Here is a 21,596-nt window from a genome sequence, read left to right as displayed (position 1 = left end):
CTTCAGATGTTATCCCTCGACCTCTGCCTCTCACTTTCTCCGACACTCTCTCTCTGTTTTGCAGCTCTTGGGCCTGGAAGAGTGACAGTGGGTTCATGTGATGGCGGAGCTTGTAGAGAGAGCGTACTGGAGCCAGGGGAGCTGAGAGCCTGTGATGTGCTGAATCCACCACTGGCAGGGGAAACTGCAAAGTCTTAAGAGGTACTGCCCAGGAATGCCAAGTTATCTTCCATATAAAATTCCATTAAAGTACATAAATTTCTTTCGGTAAAAAACAACAACCTGTTTGGATAAGCCATTCTGTGTTTTAAACCTTGAATACAGCCCTTTTCTACCACATTTTATCTCAGAACCATTCTCTTTTCACATCTTTTATGTTGGTTCAAGGAGATGGCACGGAATGTGGAAAGCTCGTTTTGATGAATGCAAAAAGAAAATACACTGAGTCTATTTACCATCTAATCCATGCTTTCCCTTTACCCCTTCCCCCAGCAGTATGGACCTCCCCAACTGCACATTAGGGGCGCTTGCCTCAAACAGCTGTGTCAGCTATGACTCCCTGGACACCGCTGGAACACCTCCTAAAAAGATCATGCTTACCTTGACGCTGTCTGTGCTTGCCGTTGTAACCACTGTCATCAACTGCCTGGTCATCACTACCGTCATAGTGACCCGCAAACTGCACCACCCGGCCAACTACCTCATCTGCTCCCTGGCCTCCACGGATCTCCTGGTGGCCGTGCTGGTCATGCCCTTCAGCATCATCTACATCCAAAAGGAGATCTGGGTCATGGGCCAGATTGTGTGCACCATCTACCTGAGTGTGGACATCACCTGCTGCACCTGCTCCATCCTCCATTTGGCCGCAATCGCCATCGACCGATACAGGGCCATCACTGACGCCGTGGAGTATGCTCGCAAGCGCACCGGAGCCAGGGCGGCGGTGATGGTGGCAGTGGTGTGGGGGCTGTCCATCCTGATTTCCCTGCCCCCCTTGCTTTGGCGCCACTACAGTGGCGACACAGAGCAGGATGACCAGTGCATCATCACCTACGACCACATTGCCTTCACCCTGTACTCTACGCTGGGGGCGTTCTACATACCCCTGCTGCTCATACTCATCCTGTACTACAAGATCTACCGCGCCGCCCAGACGCTGTACATGCGCCGGGAGGCCAGCCGTGCCAGTCGGTACTCCTGCATGACCAACGGGAGCACCATGCCCTCCTCCTATCCCGCCGGTGACGGCAGCCCGTTGCCCCAGAGCCCAGTGGTGCCACAGGACAAGTCTTTCTCCGACCCGTCGACCGAGGACCGCGAGCGTGACCGCACGCGCGTCGCCGCCAAGGCCTGCCGGAGGAAGTCGCGTCGGAGCGAGTCGTGCCGCAGCGAATCGTACCGCAGCGAGTCTCGACGGGGAACGTTCGGTCAGGGTCCTCGGATCTCGGGCACGCGAGAGCGCAAGGCAGCATCCACGCTCGGCATGATTTTGGGTGCGTTTGTCATCTGCTGGCTTCCCTTCTTTGTCAAAGAGGTGATTGTCAACACCTGCGCGTCTTGCAGTATCTCAATGGAACTGGCTGACTTTCTGACGTGGTTGGGCTACCTGAATTCTCTTATCAACCCGCTTATCTACACTATCTTTAATGAGGACTTTAAAAAAGCTTTTCAAAGACTGGTTAGATGCAATCATTACTGATGGACTCTTCAGCGCAAACATACATAAGTGCACACCTAGCTCATAGAGGGTATTCTAATGAAAATAATCTAATGATAGATGAGATACTGTCACGATGTGCCACTTTTCAAAGTAGTTTCAAATTAAATGATCGGTGCCTGGTTTTTCCCAACACACATTTGGTCGGTCAATGCAAATAGCGGGAGCTTGGTGGTTGAGCTCTGCAGAGACATAATTACAGATAGAAATCCAGACTTCGTATTAATAGACACTTAAAGATCTCCTCAACGTTAATTGAAGTCTGTTCAGACATCGATCCTATGAGAATTTAAGTTGATTCAAGTGGGATGAGACATTGTCAGGCCAGATAATTGGCAAAAATGACCATTAGCAACCAATTTTAGGGGATCGAGGCAAAATCAATAAACCTCATCTCAAGTTGTTCAAACTGTTCAAACTTTCTCATGTTCATAATGGTTAGGGGAGGTTATAGTACATAACTGATATATTTTTTAACATTTATTCAGCTTTGCTAGTGAGTGAGCAACTTTGAAATACATTATGATTGAAATACATATGATCTTGTTGGGACATTGTATAAAATCGATTTTGTAATTCTGCATTACTTAAATCATACACGTATGCAGTCATTTAAATTCCTTTTAAAAGTAATCTTTCATTGAACAGTGTTTATCAAGGAAAAAGTATACAATTTGTTTTTAGAGTGAGTGAAAAGGTTTTTGTACAGGTTTGAAGATGACATAATATATGGATATGGATGAAATACTTTTGTTTTTGATGCAGCGAGTTCACAGAGTGATAACAGCAATTGTGTAGATTGCATTACCTGCATACTTTCTATACTGCTATATCCCCTAAAGACACTTTTCACCGGCCCCTGAGATTAATGGATGCGAACCAAACACTGGTGGACATATTCATTACACAACTCCCACTCAATGTTCTTGAAATAGAACTATATATCCCATACAGCGTCCAATCATGTGCAATATACACATGAGCGAGTAAGCTGGAGGGCCAGCGATACAGGGTTAATCCCAGACCGCAATATATCACTCTGCATCTTACACCCCTAGTTGAAAGAAAGTATTTGAATAAATTTATTTATTTATTAAAGATATATTGGACCATGTTAGGCATATTGAAATACAAAGTATTTTAGAACATACCAGGCCAAAAAGCAACATCCAATGAGTACTTTAAGGAGGTATACTATTGAAATGAATGGTTGTGACTTAACCAAATCATAACATGTCATCATAAGATGATGTATACATTCTACACTACCTTAAATAATGTTCATTTAAACATTGTATTGTGGCGCCACACACTGGCTACAAAATATATTGTTTTCAAATTATGGTAAATGGAAAATCATGAATATAAGTACTTTCATATACGTGTGTTTAAGCGAGTGCCTCCTTTACTGTAGTTTGAAGATTATTTGTATTAAAGTGCCATGGTATGTACATGTCCAATCAAGCTTGATTCTGATTTGTTCTCTCTTCATTGATCAGATTTTTCTGGACACACACACGCACGCACGCACGCACGCACACACACGGCGGACCAAGTTGGTTACAGTAAGTGATGGCAGCAATGTCAATTTATAAAGTATATTGCATTGAACAATTTACGTAATGACATAAAGACAATGTATTGCAGATTCCTGGGCCAAAAGTAGTCCCACAGGTGGTTCACGGCAAGAAACAGTTTGGAAACCCCTTGTCTCTACAAAACTACTGTAGACAGTTGATGGTCTCCTCGGGCCTTCAGAATACATTTCTTAAAGGTGGGTCGGGATTGTAAAATTGAGAGGTGTCCAGTTGATCAGACTCAGCAGAAGTGTTTTAATAAGTGTATTATCCCATGCAACCAAGAATTGCGCTTCGTTACCTTTGAATGGTGGTCCCTTAGCCCTACATAGGCAGCGGGTCCCCTATCCCGGAGCGCGCCATGTTAAACTGCCATGTTTCTAAGATAGCCTTGAATGGAACACAAAATGCTCGAGAGAGGCGTATGTTTACTATAAATTATTACGGTTTCTGCCTTTGGTATAGTTTTATTTACTAAATAACTTCATACAATTAATAGAACTGTCAAAGGGCCTCCTCACTTGCCTTGGCTACTCTGCTGTCGTAGACGATGATCATTTTGGAATACACCTACTGGCACCTTACAGACCACCGTAGCATATCTTACGTCGTCGTTGGGAGTGGAATTCCATTGGGGGGGGGGGGGGGGGGGGGGGGGGGGGGGGGGCAGTACGTTAATATCTGGTTGCTTACCACCGAAGAAGAAGATAAATACAGTGGGCAAGGTTACTTTATTTCAATCAATATTCCAAGTCAACAATCATGTTGTCGAAAAAGTGTAAGTATGCGGTATATGTACATATATTTAAGCAGTATAGCGCTAAGCGCTAAATCTACACCTGGCGGTTGATCCATGATAGTCTGGGCTGAAGGTGTGAGGCAGGGGCGTTCTATTTCAATCTCCCGCCCATATTCTATGCTCTCCAAGTGGCCTCCGCGTGACGTATGCTGTGGGTTCAGGTGAGGTGAATGAGGGGAAGTGGAACTACTAATGAACCGCAGCAAATATGGTATGGTATGGTGGCTTACAGTCGCAAAGTTACAATTACATTTAGGGCACAAGTTTTCGAATTGATGTCCTAGAAAACACAGCTCCAAGTGTTTCAGTTGTATCTCCAGTCAAACCTAAAGCTAGGTCTGTGATGTAAAACAACTCTACATTCTAAATTAGTTTAGATAATTATTTTAAATCATATAATATCACCTGGTTAAAGATATCTGAAGGAAATTGGGTTATATGTCGCAGGGTTCAATGCAACCCTGCAACATAGGGACTATTGCTTTCTTGTAGTATGTCTTTCTGCTTGATGCATCACCCCCATTCAAACGAATTGGTTCATTCTAGACGTAATGTGGCAGATATTATTGATACACATTCCATTTCCGTGTAGTCTACTACAAAAATGACGTTGCAAAAAGAAGCTAATATAAATTCCCAAGGCCTATATATTATAATATACGACAAAATGCTGACATATCAAATGGCAGAATTATCTCTAAAAAATAAAGAAAGCAATTTGACTTCATGGTCTTTGTAGGTAATCGTTCCATGCACAGGTTGCCAGGTTGGGACATTGCACCCAAGGAAAGGATAGCCACTGTCAGACCTGGCAACATTGACTATGCGCTGGTTAGTGTAAGAAGTATGGCGGACATAGAAAGCGAAAGGCTAGAATTGGCTCTGGAGAATTTGTTTGTGAGGCACTGCAGTGAGAAATCTGCTCCAAAAAGCAAAGAATATTGCGGTGAATTTTGTAAGGTATGTTATGATACGACATGTTATTTGGAAAACATATCTTTGGTTCTTGTTTCCTGCAATCACAATTTGGATTCAATGCTTGCTATCAAACTAGCCTCAATAGAAGCTGTCTAGTGACGGTTAGATGCAACACAAAGCACTTTTTAAAAGAGGAACCACATATAGTACTTTAGTTCCACTCATATGGGGATATGTAAATCTGACATTCTCATAATATACCACTTTATTTCTTCTTTAAACGTGCTACCGTTTGGTATGCTAGGTGAGTATGTTTAGCATGTTATTGCTAGCTTCAGTCATTGTAATCACTAATACGCAGGACTTTGGTGGGGGATTGTGTTATGATGCGTATTAACCAGGCAAATATACGTTATATGAGTATATTACGCGATTGTGATCGATAATTTTTCTACAGGATACTATATTTCCCGGATAATGCAAAATACCAAAACGTCAACAAAATCATTAAACACATTTCTAGAATGTTTTGCAAATGCATTTTTCAATACAGGCAACGAAAACTTCCATGAGACTCGTTTATTTAGTGGCTTTTTTGTATTCTCTTCCACAAAGTTGGTGGAAGAGCATACCGGAAGATGGCAGGTACCTCTTCCACAACTGAAAGTACTACGGTCTGCGCTCTGCAGTTTCACTACGGCAGCCGCTGCTTTTCCAGCCGAATGTCAGCACATCCATTACACCCTGAGCAGCCTGGCCGTGTAAGTAGTTGGATGTGATAAGGTGTTTTAGTTTGTGATTTTGAGTCACTGCAAATTCCAAAAGGGTAGAAATGCAGGTATCCAAAAGTGCTGGTTCTTACTCATTACAATTTTGAGTGATTTTGATGTTTTGATGACTTCATCCATGGGTTGTTTTCTGACACTTTTTAACTGGGTATAATCTTTTCTCGCAGGAGCTTTTTTGAGCTAATGCTATTCTTCAGCAAAGAAGAGTTTTCGGAATACCCTTTAAAAGACATCATCGATTCCTTTCAGGTGAGAAATACATGGAAAATACTAACTAGTAGTGGAATTCCCCTAGCTGTAATTAGCCTTACATTGGATGATTCACGTTGGTAATATACACCTTATCAACAAGTCTGTTCTTATCTACTTGGCAGGCATGCCATTCACGGTTGTTGCGACATAACAACACCTACATGCAACAAGTGAAGCAGGTCATCAAAGTTGGGGGACCCTGGGAAAGTTCAGTGCTTCAGGATATTCTGCAAGAGGCTTCTGTTCAACAGGCCGATGGTATGCTGAAGTTCACATCCAATAGTCCCTTTCTCTGTGTTTTCTGCCATCGTTGTTTGCAGGGCTTCTTTGTGAGTTGGTCACCTGTGGCTACAAAACACGATTTGTTGTTGTGTGTCTTCATTTAAAATGAATTAAGCCTAAGCTGACAAGCTTTCCCTTCAAGTGTTAACTGAATATCATAACTCTCTCTGTTACCAGTTGAGGAGTACTTCAGCTTGGAGGTCCCTCTGTTCCTGGAATTACGTGTGCGCTACTTGCAGGCGTGTGAGCGTTTGCAGGAGGCCATGGCCCTGGCCAAAAGCTGCATGGAGAACAGCAAGGCTAGCAAACACCTGTACTTCCACCAGGCCTACCTCACCTGCCTCTACAAGGCCTCGCTACATGAACACATGCACAAGGAGGTAAGGTTGAAAAAGGAGGTGACCAATTCATTGAAGATAAAACCTACATTTGATTTACATTCCAAAATAAAATTAGCATAAAATAATATACACTTTGTGTTTTGCAGTTTCTGGAAATAATACGGTTTTAAGTTTTTTTTTAATGGATTTATTTTCCTTTTGTGTGAGGCTACTATTGGATTATTCTGGGTCACTTTTGTTGTTACAAAGAGACAACAATCATGCAACCTAAGAATTGTGGAGAGTTTAATGAATGTATCATAGGTTGAGCTGGACATTAAACATAAGTTTGAGGATTTTGCAAAAGCAGAACACTAATAGCTGGAAAAGTCTTGCGTTACGCTACTGTCTTTTCCAGCACTAGCGCTGATTAGAAAATGGCTAACCTGGTCTGATTTTTGTTCTATGCATTTCCCAAACATAGATGGCAGAGATAGATGGCCATGATGCGGTGGAGATCATCTGCAACACGGAGAGTGTCGAGAAGGATGAGCTTCTGTTGTCCCTGTGCAAGGCCTTTCTAAATCAGCAGCTGCAAAATGGGGACATGTACTACATCTGGTGAGTAGGCTTTTGCTGTGGGAACTCATGCGATACTTTTGTAAGCTGAATTGGATTTCAAATCTAGACTTTACAGAATGTTATTTCATATTGTATGTCAAGAGTGTAATATATATTCCCATGCCCTCCTCTAGGGACCTAGTCTTTTTATGGAGCAGGCTATTTCTCCGAGCCCACCCGTCCAGGCAGGGGTTCCTGGCAGAGTGCCATCACTTGGTGTCGACTGCTACCAACATAAGAGCAATATTTCCCTTCATCAAAGTAGTCCATGCTGAGGTAAACTTGCGTACAACTTCTCTCCATTGAACCATTCATTGACAAATCGTTAGTTGACTATTTTTTACTGACGTGTGTGTGTGTGTGTGCGTGCGTGCGTGCGTGCGTGTGCGCGCGCAGCTGGGCAGTGAAGGGGAGCGGTTTTGCGTGGAGCTTTGTGCCAGGGGCTTGCAGATGTGTGATTTGCAAGCCCATCCAGAGATCCACTCCTTGCTGTGCAAGACCACAGCCTTCCTCCTGCCCTATGACATGGAAGTGTGTCAAGCTTGCGCGCTGCTGGTCTTCTGCCAGGAGCGCAGCCTGGAGGCCTACAAGACAGTGTGCCTGCTCTACACGCAACCAGAGCAGGAGCAGCACCCGCACAACAACCCTGTGCCCACCAACATTCGCTTTTACATCCTCCAGGTTGGTGAGGGATTTAGGCTGGGAAAGCATCTGAATTATTACAGGGTACAGAAATGGCGTACTTTAAATTGACCTTTTTTTTAAATTATAAATAATTCACAGTTGGGGCAGATGTTTGGTTTGACGATGAGCACCAAGGATAGCCACAGTGGTTGGTGGGCTTGTATATGTATTAGAACTCAACGCTGACGGTGATATTTCTTTTACCCCCCCAGGTGCTAAAGGAGCGCCTTTGTTTTGATCCTGAGTTCTGGAACCTGTTGACACTCAGGACTTATTGTCTGGAGCTGATCAGTGACCAGGCCATGAAAGCGGCCGTTCTCAGCGAGATGGAAGAGGACGAGGAACAGTACCCCGAGGAACCCAAACCAGATGAACAAACAACAGGCTTTTGGGTTCAGAGCTCAACCCCAAGCCTTGATTTTGCTTTAATCTCTCCTGGCCTAACGACACTTGAGTCCGGGGGGCTAATGGACTGTCAGCCTGAGCCGTCCAAAAATACTCTACTAGTAAACAGGAAAAAACGCAGGAGGAAGCGGATATGTTTGAGACAACAGTCCTGGTCCGAGGACGAGGCAGACGTTGACGATGACCCTGAGTTCAAATCCAACATCGCGTCGAACCGGGCAGATGGTCCTCGCAAATACTCGCTCAGGCGCAAACGTACGGTGCTGGAAAACCACAAGTCTGTCAAGCCTGAGCGCCAGAGAGAATACCTTTCAAGATGTGTGAAGAATCAGATCTTTAAAAGGAAAGGTCGAAAGAGAAGATGGCTGCAGGGTGTTCCCAGGCTGGATCAGGGACAAGTGCTTAAAGAGTTTACAACGGTCAAAATAAACGGCAGAAAACGTGGACGGAAACCTTTCCCGAAGCTTGAGCTTTCTTTCCCCGATAACGAGCTGTGGCTCCAGAACGAGAGGCGGGATGAGTTGGAAACGACCATGTTGAAAAGAGAGTTGTTGGAGCCTTTCTTAAGTAACCCACATTCTGAAATCAGAGAAAGCGTTGAACCGGAAAAGGTGACCTTCGACCCAAGTCCCACACTTAAAGAAAATGAACGTGGGACTAAGGATGACTGTATTCATCTCATTGAGCCCAAGACGCAGGCGGAACCTAAGCCTGCCGAGGAAGCCTGTGGAGTGCCAGCTACGGAGTCTGATAATACTCTTGGTAGCGCACTTTCGGAGTCCACCAGCGTTCTCATACAAGTGTTCCACAACTACTGTCGCCAAGAAGAAGTGTCTGGTGATTGGGACCCACAGCCACTGGAATCCACAACGGTTCGGTCCCAAAATGGTGACACAAAACTGGAGGGTAGCCCTGTTCAAACAGAAGAGGAGGACTCCAATACCCCGGTAAGTTGATTCTACGGCAAAAAACAAATTACATCAAGATGTTGGAATGACATCCGTTTAACACATGATTCATATATGGTGATCGGCTATACAATGGCACATTTGTTAATCAAGTAGTAGCTAGCTAACACTGCTATATACAGGAAATGGGTTAGCCTAGCGATTGTTAGTACTTGCACTTGGTTCTATGAACATCTGTACCGACAGCAATATATTGTTTCACTTCTTATGACATAAAATGGATAAAAACGTCTGCTTAATACCCTTAATGTTAACGTAAATGTAATCCATCTCATGACAAGGAACATAAAAAAACAAGATGAACCAATGCACATAATATGTAGTCCTACATGTACATATTCTTCTCTAGGGAATAGTTTGAATCGTGTCTTTCTTTTCCCACTGTTTGCTATTGGATTATTAATTGACAGCCTTCCGCCCTTTGTATTTGTTTGTCTCCTTCTGTAGGCTACTAGCAATTTATCGTGGAGAGACCGGGTTCATCGCAGCGAGTTATCTAGCCACCTGAGGCACTGCTGCACGCTCTGTGTAAAGAATTTCAAAGGCCTGAATGTGATGAGACACGCAATCTCCCACCTGCGGGGCAAGCAACTACTGTGCATATTCTGTAGTAGACGGTTCAAGCAGTTCCGAATAGCCAAAAGACACATTCTGGAGCATATAGACGAGATGTGTAGGGACACGACCGCCCCCGACACGACGGACGTTAAGGTGGTCCTCACCAGAGAAGGTAGTGTCATCCGAAACCTCCGCAGTCTTCTTAAAAGGAGTCTTCCTGGACAAAAGAACCATAAGAGCACCACTGGTCACCTATGGCAGGGGGCTCCATTCAAGGATGAACAGGTAGTCATTGAGGAGGACTTGGTCATTGTGAAAGATCCATCTTTCTTGGAGGAGAAGGGAGAAGGCATAGAGAAGGGGAATCTGGTGGATGGAAATTGTGGCGCTGGTGACTTTATTTATTACCTTTGCCCCTCGGAGCATTGTAATAAAATATTTCTAAAGATGAACGCCATCCTACTGAAGCATGCCATCAAATACCATATGAAAGAAGAGAATGTGTTGGAGAAGACGTTTCTATGGTCTAAGAGCAAATGCACAATCTGCGTAAGGTAATGATATATATATGTAGATGTTTTTTTCTTTCTAGAGCGTTGATTAAACATATACAACTTCAATTTAATATTATAACTTTTAATTAATATTAACCCTTACTACTTTCATGTATCTACTAACTACGTGATGGATTTGTATGCATACATCACTTTATATTGGCAAAACATGGAAAGGGTGTAATTGAATCTGTGTGTTTCTATTATATTTGAACTGGTAGTTTTGCCGGGAAAAAGCAAGGAAATTACAGCTTCTGATGTGGAGCATGATAGTCTTAGCGTCATTGTTGGACTGCTTTTGAATGTTCTAATCTGAAGTAACAGCCCGTACTCATTGTGCGCTTTCTGCAACAGGCCGATGGACTTCCTCCCGCAGTACAAGGAGCACATGCAGCTCCATGATGCGCCCAATTGCCACTTCTGCTACCACCAGGACTGCGAGGGTCGTTTTGTTACCGCCCTGAAACTTAAAGAGCATGTAAAGACCCACCAACCGCTCAGAGCCCAGTGCTACAACCCAGAATGTAAACAAGTCTTCCCAAACCTCCAGGGCCTCTATGACCATGAGTGGAGACACTATGTCCCAGCTCCGCTAAAGCAGGAGTTGGAGGTCCCGGCTAGTACTGTTAATCAAATCCCACAGAACTCTGAAGCGCCCTGGAAACAGCGAGTAAAGATTGAGGAGATCTGGCTGCAGAGTGGCAAAGAGCAGAAAGAAAATTCAAAAGCACAACACCTGGAGTCGTTGGACAGTCTCCCGCTCAGAGATGAGGAAGCCGCTGAAGCAGTAACGAAAAAACCCTCGGACAGCAGGCCTGCCATGCTGTGCACGTCCGAGACATCACCAAAGATAAATGAGCGTTCCAAGGGTCTAGACCACAACATAACTCTTCTTAACGGCCATGCATCCGAGGCGAGCACAGACAAAACGCAAATGGAGCCAACCACTTCCACCATCGCTACCCTAATGGCTCTAGAAAACCCACTCTTCTTGGAGGAGTCGCTGAATGTCAAAGCTTGCATGACCAAACTGACCCAGGTCCTGGACACGCCACAGATCACAGAGGACAAAGCCTCCAAATGTGACGGTTCTCCGCGGGCGCACTTCCACAGCGCTCCCCAAATCAGGCTACCGCCCTCCGCCTACCTCACGGAGACCGAGCTTAACATGCCCAAAAGGAGAGAAGTTCCGGCGGCCGTGAAGAGTACCAAAACTCTATCATGGAAGGCCAGGCGTGTGCAAGAACAAGAAGAACAAGCGGCGGCGGCTCAGGCCCTCGCCGATGCTGCAGCAAGCAACACAAGGCGGCGCTGCAGCAGATGCCTCTCCTCCTACAATACCCCAAAGGAACTAGAGGAACACCAAGCTCTCAATAAGTGCTCTGCACTCTTTGGTTTTGATACAGATGACGAAAGTGATTAAAACAATTTTAACTTTCAAAGCAGAGACGGGCTATCTATAAACCAAATTAACCGTTTAAAAAACGTTTGTAGTTCTCGTTGGTTAAAACCGCATTCAAAGAAGAGTTAAAAGGTTGTGGTGGCCAGGATTTGAAGGCGCTTTTAGACTTAATAGAATGTGGACAACAGCCTCTTTGGTACTGATTTGATACTAGGCACCCTCGGTTCCTTGTTCCCCAATATGTCTCCCGTCTCTTTAAAAGCATTAATTTGCCCATCTGCTTTGGATCAATCAAAGATCAACTTTTCTGTTTTAGGGGAAGTTATTTGGTTTGGATTGTTTTTCTCAATTTGTGGGAATTTCCTTTTCCTCAACATTAGTCTTCCGAATACATCAGGTTCAAAGCTGATGGGGTTTTCGCCCAAACATTTTTACGAATAATGTTTAACAGAAAATGTCAAGTTGTGATTGTCTCTTTCACTTTCTCCATGTTCAGTGAATCTCGAACACAATAGGCTTTTAACAATATATAGTTTTAAATTGTGTAGGTTTTGAATTGACTTTCAATACAGTCTGGATTTAATGAAAAATAGACTAAATGCCAATGGCGTAGGAACCGGGGGGTTCCTACGCTGTCTCCAACCAATATTGGAGACAGACGCATTTGTCCCACCCAAAAATGATACCGGGGGGAGAAAAATATTTTATTTTGTTTTGAAAGCGCAAGACAGTGTCTTGTCACCGCTTCTTATTCTAAAAAACTGGATGATTGGGCCTGCAATTAAAGAATTGATTTGATATTTATCAGTTCATTAGCCATTCAAAATGTGTTTTCCTTTACATGAACAAATGTATCTTTTTAGTAGAATAAAATATATTTGTGAATTTTTTCAGTGTAGTTAATTTATAACATATTTCTGTTCAAACCATGAACGGACCTGTCAGGTTTCCAATATGTGTCCCCCCCCCAATGTTAAACTCATTCCTACACCACTGCTAAATGCATCAGTCTGAAATCAGTGTTTCAGATTAAAATACATTTTCTACATGGATTTATTAGCTACTGATTTAGCAACATTTATTTCCAATATTTTCTGTGTTCAATATCAACAAAATATTAATGTGATACCATTGTGTAGTCCCAAAAACAAATGGTGGTAGTAATTACTATTTGGTATCAATTTTTCTATACGATAAGTACTTTGCATGAGTAACTGAAACATATTAGGCCTACTCCTTCATGAAGAATTTCAACAAATTTTTTGACAGATGGAAACAGACCACAATACTTGTGCAACTTGTTTTACTCATTCAGTCAAGTATTGATTTAGCTTTATTTTTTTAAGTTGTGTTGAGGCTGGAAAACCAAGCGATTACAAAACCAACTATTTGAAATGACAAGATCTTTACAGTGAATTCTAGATATATGATTATCAACTTAACTCCCTAATATTGCATAGCGAAGATGATGCCTGAACTGAAATGTAGGGTGTAATGTAATGAAAGGGTGATATCAATCATTACCATGACAATAGGGTCTACCATGTGTTGCTTATGTAGGGTCAGAATATGGCTCTGGCAGAGCAATGCAAAGGCAGCACTACAGGCCTCCATTGGCAAGGCCTGGTGCAATTTTCAAGCAATATTTCTCAATACAGGCTTTCCCATGACTTACAGTGAAGCCTTGTGGCAAGTATGATTACTGAAGTACTTTATTTATCACCAAAGGGAAATCTAAGGAAGAGCATAACAAAGCTACATGCAATAAACGGTGCAAGCGGGGACCTGGAGAGGGGTATTCAGTAAAGAAAACACAGTACAGGAAGTTGTATTTCGTAGCAAAGTTTTGCTCGGAGATCTTCCTCGCACCTGAGATTACGCAGTTACATTGGAGGGGGGATGCAACTTCAATAAGTTTTTCCAAGATACTACAATATTCCAGAATAAACCTCATTTAAAATGAGTGCTGACATTTTTTTAATATATTTTCTATGAAAGAATGTTAGGAAAAATAAATTATATTAAAAGTTCCCTTTCAAATTGAACGTGCAAATCAGAAATACATTAACATCAATGCCAAATACCTGCAAAAAAAAAAGCATTTGTGATTTCCCTTGGCTTAAAGTGGAAGACCTAGTTTCAAATGATAACATTACAGAGACATCGAGGAAGACAGCACTTAACATCAACGAATAGTTAGGATTACATTGGAGACATGTAGCACTACACATTTTAAGTTTAGTGTAGCATTACCTGTTCATCCTGAAAAAGGGTTAATGTATCCCTAGATTACTTAAACCTTTAAACAAGCATGTGGTCGATTGTGCAAGCGTTTACATATCATCTCCACTATCAAAAGGGGACATTAATGGCAGCACCCACTCTCCCGGGGAAAGCAGTTTAGTGTATTTGCATAACAGCGTGCTGAACGCTGGATAACACATGTATTACACAGGCCTCAATCTTCTGGCATAGGAACTACAGCATAGCAGAAAAGGGTGCTTGGACGCTGAGATTTTGTGCCATTCAGAGGTTGAGAACCTCAATGTGTGCTGTTGGTGCTCCAATCGTAAGGGAGATAGCTGACTTTGGTCTTCCCAGCAGAAAGGATGCCCTGCAAGTTGCTCTTCTTGGGTGATTCACCCATGTGCTCCAGCACCCATTTTAAAAGCTGGGAAGTTGTTTGTAGCATGGGTAGGAACATTGAAATGGATTAGTGCACAAGTCGATGCTTTACATAGAAAAAGGTCTTCAAAATAAATATTCCATTAGACAATAGAATTATTCATAGACTAATAGAAATTAGAAAAATAGTTATTTAAAAAACATGTACAACTTGGCAGGCAGGGGAGATTAAAGATCTTTAACTTCTTTCCTGACAGTAACGTTTAAACTAAACCATTTGACTCTTCAAGTATATATCCAGAACGTTAAATACATTTGTTAATTTCCCTTGAAAGTTACCTTCTCCTCTGTGCCTCCAAAGTCAGCCTTGTACCACTTGAAGATCTGGCTGAGTTGCACTTCTCGTTTCTCCGAATCCACCACACAGCCATCGTCATTCTCCAGGAAGGCTTCGGCGGCAGTGCGTAGCTGGCTGTCGATGCCCTGCAGAGTTGTGGAGTAGTGATGATGATGAGCTCGTTCAGCTTACACTTTGTCCCGTGAAGAGCTACCTTACTTCTCAGCACATTAAAAGGGTAGTACACATTAAGCAATGTTTGCCTGTGTGAAAGAACATAATAGTAAACATGACAATATGTTGCAATTCTTTTTTGCCCCCAATGATTCTTTCTGCACGTTTAAATGAAATACAGACATTGGTTGCAAACTTCCACTTACTGAGGTGATAGGTCAATCTTGAGGTGTATGCCTTAGTAGCTAATTGACTACAAAACTATCAAAATGTTTAACAGGACAGATTAAGCATGTGCTCTTCTTATGAATGCCCTATTAAATCCTCCTTGATAGGATTATCAAACAAAACACAATTAAATGAATGTACAGTAAAAAACAACTGAACAGATCCCATGTGGTCTAATGATCACCTGTGGGGTGTAGGTCTTGATGGGGGGGCAGCCCGATGCGCCACAGTTGAGGGCAAAATGAATGAGGGGCTCCGCGTCTGGCAGCGCAATCTTGTGGGAGAGCAAACACACTGTATTTTACTGGATGAATTAATGGATTAGTGCGCTCATAATTATGCAAGTGGTATCATTCTGACATAATAAGCAGTGTGATGAGTATGTACTGCACATATATGTGTGTAAAGTCATGCAGTGTTTTAGGATTTCCGCAACCAATCCACCAATCCCTACAGCTACAACAAAATACATACGACTCGTTCCCATACACTTGCTAGTCAGTCCAATTGCCAGACATAGGAACTATTGGTACGTTTTTCTATTTGACTTAAAATTAACCTAATAATAAACCTAAAGTGTGTGTGGACGCGCTATAAGAGGCTGGTACCTGCAGGCGGGGATCTGTCTTTGAGAAGGGCCTGAGGAGCTGAGCCATGCCCTTACTGTTCCCCCTTAGGACGCCGTTCTCAATGTCCTGCAGGGTGAAGACCTCTCCGCCAATCAGGTAGCTCACATAGTTGAAGAACTATGGAAACAGAACAACAGCTCCCTTATACACAGGCGGATACGTAGTACCCAGGTGGATACCTAATGGTCGTGTGCTACTTCCAGTCAGTGAAGTAAGAGAGCTTGAATCATTCTTTACTCTCCCCTCACACTTTCTGTACTCCCTCAAAAAGAAGTAGAACAAGTGGCAGAAAACAATAAGGTTTACTGTGTTAATATTAAGACAAGGTCCCTTTTCCGTCTCCAAGGTGATGGCTTATCAGCCGTTTTGAAAATCTGCCTCTTCTGATAGTAATGCGCGATATAAACGATATACGATATAAACAATAAAAAAAAAATGGCCTACGATAGAGATTGTAATTCTATCGCTCTATCGCGATAATGCATGTTGATGACGCAAAATACAATGTTTAATTTTTGGTTTGGTGCAATTCCTTTTCACATTGCAATTTTCGCAACAGTGCCAGAATTCGTCAACAAACCTGCATGTGTGCAAAGAACGTTAACCCATTTGTACCGGCTGCTGTGCGGCGCAACATTATATCTAGTAGATACAATGTTGCTCCGCGCAGCCGGTACAAATGGGTTAATGGTAAACACGCATTGATGCGCAATCCGGTCTTAAAGGTAAACACGCACAGATGCGTGATCCGGTCTGAATGGGTTAAATCATGGAACAAAAAGGTCTGGGGCGTTGTAAAAAAGGGGGGGGGAAGCACCGGTGAAAGTCAACAATCATGGATATCCAGCGTGATATACATTGATCTGCGGACTGGTCCAACTCCTTCTCCCTCATCCTGACCCGGAATGTGTTAAATGCATCGGCATTTTTAAGTTATGTTTTCCAGCATACTTTTTACTTGCTTTTGTCGGACCGTCGGGTGGTGGCTCACCATGGAGCAAAGAGGAGACGGAATGTCTTTTGGATATCGGACCCAAATATCCAAAAGGCGTTCCGTCTCCTCTTTGCTCCATGTTGAGCAACTTCTCCGAGACCACCTCTCCGGCTGGGTCAACCTCCTTTTGATGGTTAAAAATATCACGTAATCGACAAAAATCTAAACAATCAATGATCGATCATCAATTAATCATGCCCATCCCTAATTGTCAGTACAGTGTCTGTTCCTTATCTAGAAAGACACCCGTTTTTCCTGTTCTCTGCATCTTGGGTGGCATTTAAGAACCAAGGACTTAAACTAAGTGTAGTGCCTTTTAGAATGGTTTGCACTAAAGGAAAGAAACCCAATACTAATTTTATTTATCTGCAACATTATGTTGTATGATTACAGTGTTTCACAATAAATGTTCTCGAAATGACATACTTTATTTCTCTTTTTTTAAAATACATTTAGCAGTTTGGCTTTCCTTAGGGTCTATGTAACCTGTTCTGAAACGGTTATTTTATGATTTTATATCGTGACATATATCGTTATCGCAAGAGGCTGCAATGTATATCGCAATATGGATTTTAGGCCATATCGCCCATCTCTATCTTCTGACAGCACAAGTGGGCGTGTCCACTTAGATGTATGACGGATAGATGAGCAACGATGGCTACAGTCCACTGGCTAGGCTCGTAGACTGATCTATCCAGCACACATCTAGGTGGACACGCCCACTTGTGATGTCACTAGAGGCTGATTTTCAAAACAGCTTGTCGCGACTAATCACACTCACACCTGGTGGTATAATACAAACCTTTAAACGCTTATCGCTAGAGACTTTGATGATTGGTTAACAAATGTACATAAACAAGAAGAGGCTAGAGTGGAAACGGGTCGTGTGGAGGGCGGCGGCGGCTGTACCCGGTATCTCTGCCACATATTGGTGGGGGGGCCCAGGCGCAGGTAGCCGTGGATGACCAGGGCGTTGTAGGTGTTAATGAAGAAGGCCAGCTTCTCCTCCCTGGTCAGCGACGCCAGCTCCACACGCTGCAGCTGCACCGCCATGTCGCAGTAGCGCTCAAACAGAGGGCTCACCTTCATCGCCTTGTAGTCCACACGCTGCACCCACACCCACAAATACAACTTAACTCATACCAAGGTAATACCGATTGGGACTATGCATGCGTCGGTTATATCATAGTGGATCGTGTATTGTTTTTTTAAACTGTCTTTACTTTAGTCATTTTACATTGACAATGCAGCATTAACCATTACCTAAATTGAAACTCTGAATTCTATAGGGTAATTGTATCTTAAAATGGGCGGTAGATACGAGTTAAGAGATATATTTTGAGGAAAGTTTGTAATAAATGCCATCGCCTTCCGCCAGCTTTTACCGAGTGACATGCTGTCAAATATCCGCCACAGATGACTGCTGGCCTTCCTCCGTATGAGACAATTTGGATTGAATCATGACGAGACGGTTGTTTGATTTCGCTCCTACAGCTCCTTTAAATTGTAGTCTACAGAACATTCTAATTATATAAACATGGCTAAAACGTGTACACCCATGTCACACACACACACACACGCACAAGCACACACACACATTACCTTGCCATCGGCCGAGAGATGATCAGAGAACAGCTTGAGGACTATCTCCCTCATAATAGAAGACAGCTCCGCAGCTGAGAGTGACATGAACAGACACAGACACAAGAAGGCGGACATATGGTAGTCTGGTAACATAAACGGACAAGCGTTCAATTAATTAATCATGAGAATTTGTTATGCTGAAATACCAGAAAATATAGCATGGAGACGCAGAGAAAACAACAACATGCGGACACATACACACACATGGGAGAGCCGAAATTACAAAAGCCCCTTTGCAGTGCAATTGATTAAGCGGTGTGCTTAGTTTGATGCCAATCCTAGCCCGGGAAAGACAGCGACCAACAACACCCAAAAAGCTTCCATTTCAAGAAGAGGTCACCAGCACACTCACAGCCACCAGGCAAACATGGCCCTAGCATAGGGAAGCAATGTGTTGTCAGGGAAGACGCGGCGATAGCGAGAGACATGGGGGGCCTCCTCTCTCATCACTGAGCCCTTCATTCAGACCTACCCTGGAGGGGGGTGCAGGCGGCCGTCTGTCCCGCATTGAGGGCCAGTGGGGACTCGTGCTCCAGCAGCCTGTACAGAGTGTCCCCTCTGCAGCTGCCTTCTCCGAAGCGGCCCTCCGCCCGCTTCCCAGAGCCCTCCACGCTCACCATGTACTTCCTCTCAAGCAACCCTAGACCAGTCTCACAGGCCTGGGCTCTAGCTTTTTTGGTTTTTAACAAACACGCAAGTGTACACACACACACACAAACACACCTGCAGTAGTCAACTTTTGCACTGGTTGAAAATTTGTTTTTCCATTTTCTGGATTCAAATTTCTAATCTTTACTTCAAAATAACTTTACAACTATCCTTCATCACTTTGATATTCATATGTAGGTGATTCTAGGTTGATAGAGAAAAAGATTGTCATGTTTTTGCTTCCATGATAATAACCACACCCTGTGGTTGTTAACAGTTAAGGCCGGTGCAGCCAACTCCCTGATCTCCACATATAGTCTGAGTCATAGTAATTAGCAACATTTGACAGAAAATACTGTGATCAACTTTTAATTGCTCAACATGTAGGTTCATATTGGATCTACAGCCTTAATCCTTGCGGTTACCACTATTTTCAGGTGCTGCTTATAACATCAGCCTTACTCACCCATGCCCTTCTCTTTCTGCAGCCAGTCAATCAGCTGTTTCTCGGAGAAGCTCTTTTTGATCAAACTCAGCCCCATTCTATGGGACCCAATCACATTGGACCCTTTGAAGTCCTCTACCAGGCTCGCCAGTTCATCCCTCTCACACACAAACTCTGGGATGGTAGGAAGACGCCAACATGGACACAACAATATGAAACATTAGAAAATGTAGACCCAAGCACGTTTGCCCCTTTGTGAACCAATGGGAACAGAGAGAAGACATGAAGAAGCTCCACATGGGATGACTACACACCCAATCCCACACAAAAAAACACGTCTGTTTGACCAGCATTCCATCCGTACCAGGCCGTTATCATCACATTTCACTCAGCAAAGAATTGAAGGGAGAGGGTGTCCCTAGGTCTCTGATGTTGACCCTACTGGCTCAATATAATGCAACTCTCTCAAATGCAGATACAGTAGATTAAAAGGCAAAACGTTAACGATGGTACGGTGTTCAACAGTTAGCCTCAAACCATCTCACCTCCGTCAGCCTCCCCTGTTCCTTCTTCTGATTGGTCATCTTCGGGGAGCGGTGGAGAATCGGTTGGCTCGTCTCTCACGAGGTGCACCAGTTTCTGCAGCTCCTCTGGATCCTGGGAATGTCCACATGCGTCAACAAAGAACCATCCAAGAGTTACATTGAATCACGAGTATACTTTTAAAAATAGCACCATTGTTCGCCATCGCTTTTTAGGGCCGAGTTAAAAGCAACGGTAAATAAATAGCTCTTCAACGGTCCTGATAAACTCAATAGTGTGAGGTTACGTTGGGTATGCTCAGGTTAGCTGCGAGGGAAATCCAAAGCCAGAGAAAAACCCTGACAATATGTCTTACTACTCTTAAACCAGGTAGTTGATGGGGATTACCCAATTATCCTAGATAGATCAAAGTACCACTGTCCCAAAAACATATAGAATATTTTTGGTTACCCCTTCTCACCAGTTTCTGCAGGTCGTCATTACCCCCTACATGGACTTGGTTGAAGAATATTTGGGGAACTGTGCTTCGCCCCGTCAGTTCCTTCACCACAGCCCGCAGCTCTGGATGTTTCCCCAGATTGACATCGTGTACCGGCACGCCCAGACGTCCAAGAGTGGTTTTCGCCTGCACACAGTGGGGACAACCCTGGATAGAGTAAACAGTTACCCGGCCGCGGGCACTGTTCTCAGACTCTCCCATTTAACCACCTATGGAGAAGTGAAAAGAAGGGAGTTAAAACAAGGAATAAAGGTGCGAGCAGTCAATTCTGACTAATCGACCTAGTGTTGAGGACACACTGTGCGGAAATAAGGTGCCAGTTTCCCCGAATCTTTGCAGATTGCAATTTAGTTCCTCAATGATCAAGCCAAAATGTTTGCCAATGTGACATGCCCCAATGAGAGGTAGAGCACTTTTACAGTCCATATCTAAACCACACCCACTTTCAAACTTTGTAAGAGGGTCAAAGTGTAGTCCAGTGTGTACGCCCCTTGAGTACATTGGCAACAACCAGAGTAAATGGTTATTAATAACCTAATAACCTATTTCCTAAAAAGCTTTATGGAAAACAAAATTAACGTTTAAAATTGTCTAGACTCTTAACGATTACAACGCAATCAAACCTTTGCAGTACAAACATTGTTCGTTAAATATCAAAACTAGTTCGCTATACACGACTTGTGTTTAAGGGCGCTTAACATCCGATTAATAACAAGCTAACGTTATTGCTAATAAAATGTACATCTGTTACCTTTAATTCAGCCTTTCTTTTCCAGGCTGGACAGCAAACACGCGATTGTAAATCACAATGCTTTATTTCGAAATAACTATCATATTTATAACCACCTAATCTTCGCAGTTGTGTTAAATATAGGACATTGATACAGCTAGACGGGCTACCGAGCTTCCTTCATATCACTTGCTTGTAATCGAGCATAGGGTTTTCCACCGCGACAACATTGTGCGGAACCTTTCGGCATCGATG

At 43.3% G+C, this 21,596-nt stretch overlaps 3 protein-coding genes across 5 annotated transcripts; 2 read left to right on the top strand and 1 right to left on the bottom strand.

The window, feature by feature from the left end:
* Positions 1-496: 496 nt before the first annotated feature.
* On the top strand, positions 497-1,699 carry htr1fa (5-hydroxytryptamine (serotonin) receptor 1Fa; the record flags this gene model as incomplete). Its single annotated transcript, XM_079731149.1, has 1 exon — positions 497-1,699. The coding sequence occupies one exon, from the start codon at positions 497-499 to the stop codon at positions 1,697-1,699; it is 1,203 nt and encodes a 400-aa protein (XP_079587275.1).
* Positions 1,700-4,924: 3,225 nt separating this feature from the next.
* On the top strand, positions 4,925-12,734 carry znf654 (zinc finger protein 654). 2 transcript variants are annotated; one of them, XM_079733900.1, is made up of 11 exons: positions 4,925-5,053; positions 5,627-5,772; positions 5,967-6,048; positions 6,174-6,309; positions 6,511-6,713; positions 7,138-7,274; positions 7,409-7,550; positions 7,671-7,955; positions 8,171-9,310; positions 9,779-10,443; positions 10,798-12,734. In XM_079733900.1, the coding sequence occupies exons 1-11, from the start codon at positions 4,940-4,942 to the stop codon at positions 11,864-11,866; spliced, it is 4,119 nt and encodes a 1,372-aa protein (XP_079590026.1). In that variant the 5' UTR covers positions 4,925-4,939; the 3' UTR covers positions 11,867-12,734. The 2 variants fall into 2 exon arrangements, with proteins under 2 accessions (XP_079590026.1, XP_079590027.1); XM_079733901.1 differs by lacking the exon at positions 4,925-5,053 and having other exon boundaries at positions 5,653-5,776; positions 5,970-6,048.
* Positions 12,735-13,144: 410 nt separating this feature from the next.
* On the bottom strand, positions 13,145-21,547 carry LOC307072389 (uncharacterized protein). 2 transcript variants are annotated; one of them, XM_079731669.1, is made up of 11 exons: positions 21,363-21,547; positions 20,573-20,820; positions 20,115-20,226; positions 19,591-19,743; positions 18,949-19,146; positions 18,435-18,508; positions 17,742-17,939; positions 15,818-15,955; positions 15,394-15,483; positions 14,810-14,953; positions 13,145-14,516 (listed from the first exon to the last, which is right to left on the bottom strand). In XM_079731669.1, the coding sequence occupies exons 2-11, from the start codon at positions 20,810-20,812 to the stop codon at positions 14,388-14,390; spliced, it is 1,476 nt and encodes a 491-aa protein (XP_079587795.1). In that variant the 5' UTR covers positions 20,813-20,820; positions 21,363-21,547; the 3' UTR covers positions 13,145-14,387. The 2 variants fall into 2 exon arrangements, with proteins under 2 accessions (XP_079587795.1, XP_079587796.1); XM_079731670.1 differs by lacking the exons at positions 18,949-19,146; positions 19,591-19,743.
* Between the last annotated feature and the right edge of the window lie 49 nt (positions 21,548-21,596).

Source organism: Pollachius pollachius, assembly GCF_949987615.1.
Source record: "Pollachius pollachius genome assembly, chromosome: 3".
Taxonomy (NCBI): domain Eukaryota; kingdom Metazoa; phylum Chordata; class Actinopteri; order Gadiformes; family Gadidae; genus Pollachius; species Pollachius pollachius.
Note: the sequence above shows the minus strand (reverse complement) of the source record. Positions and strands in the feature narration are given on the sequence as shown.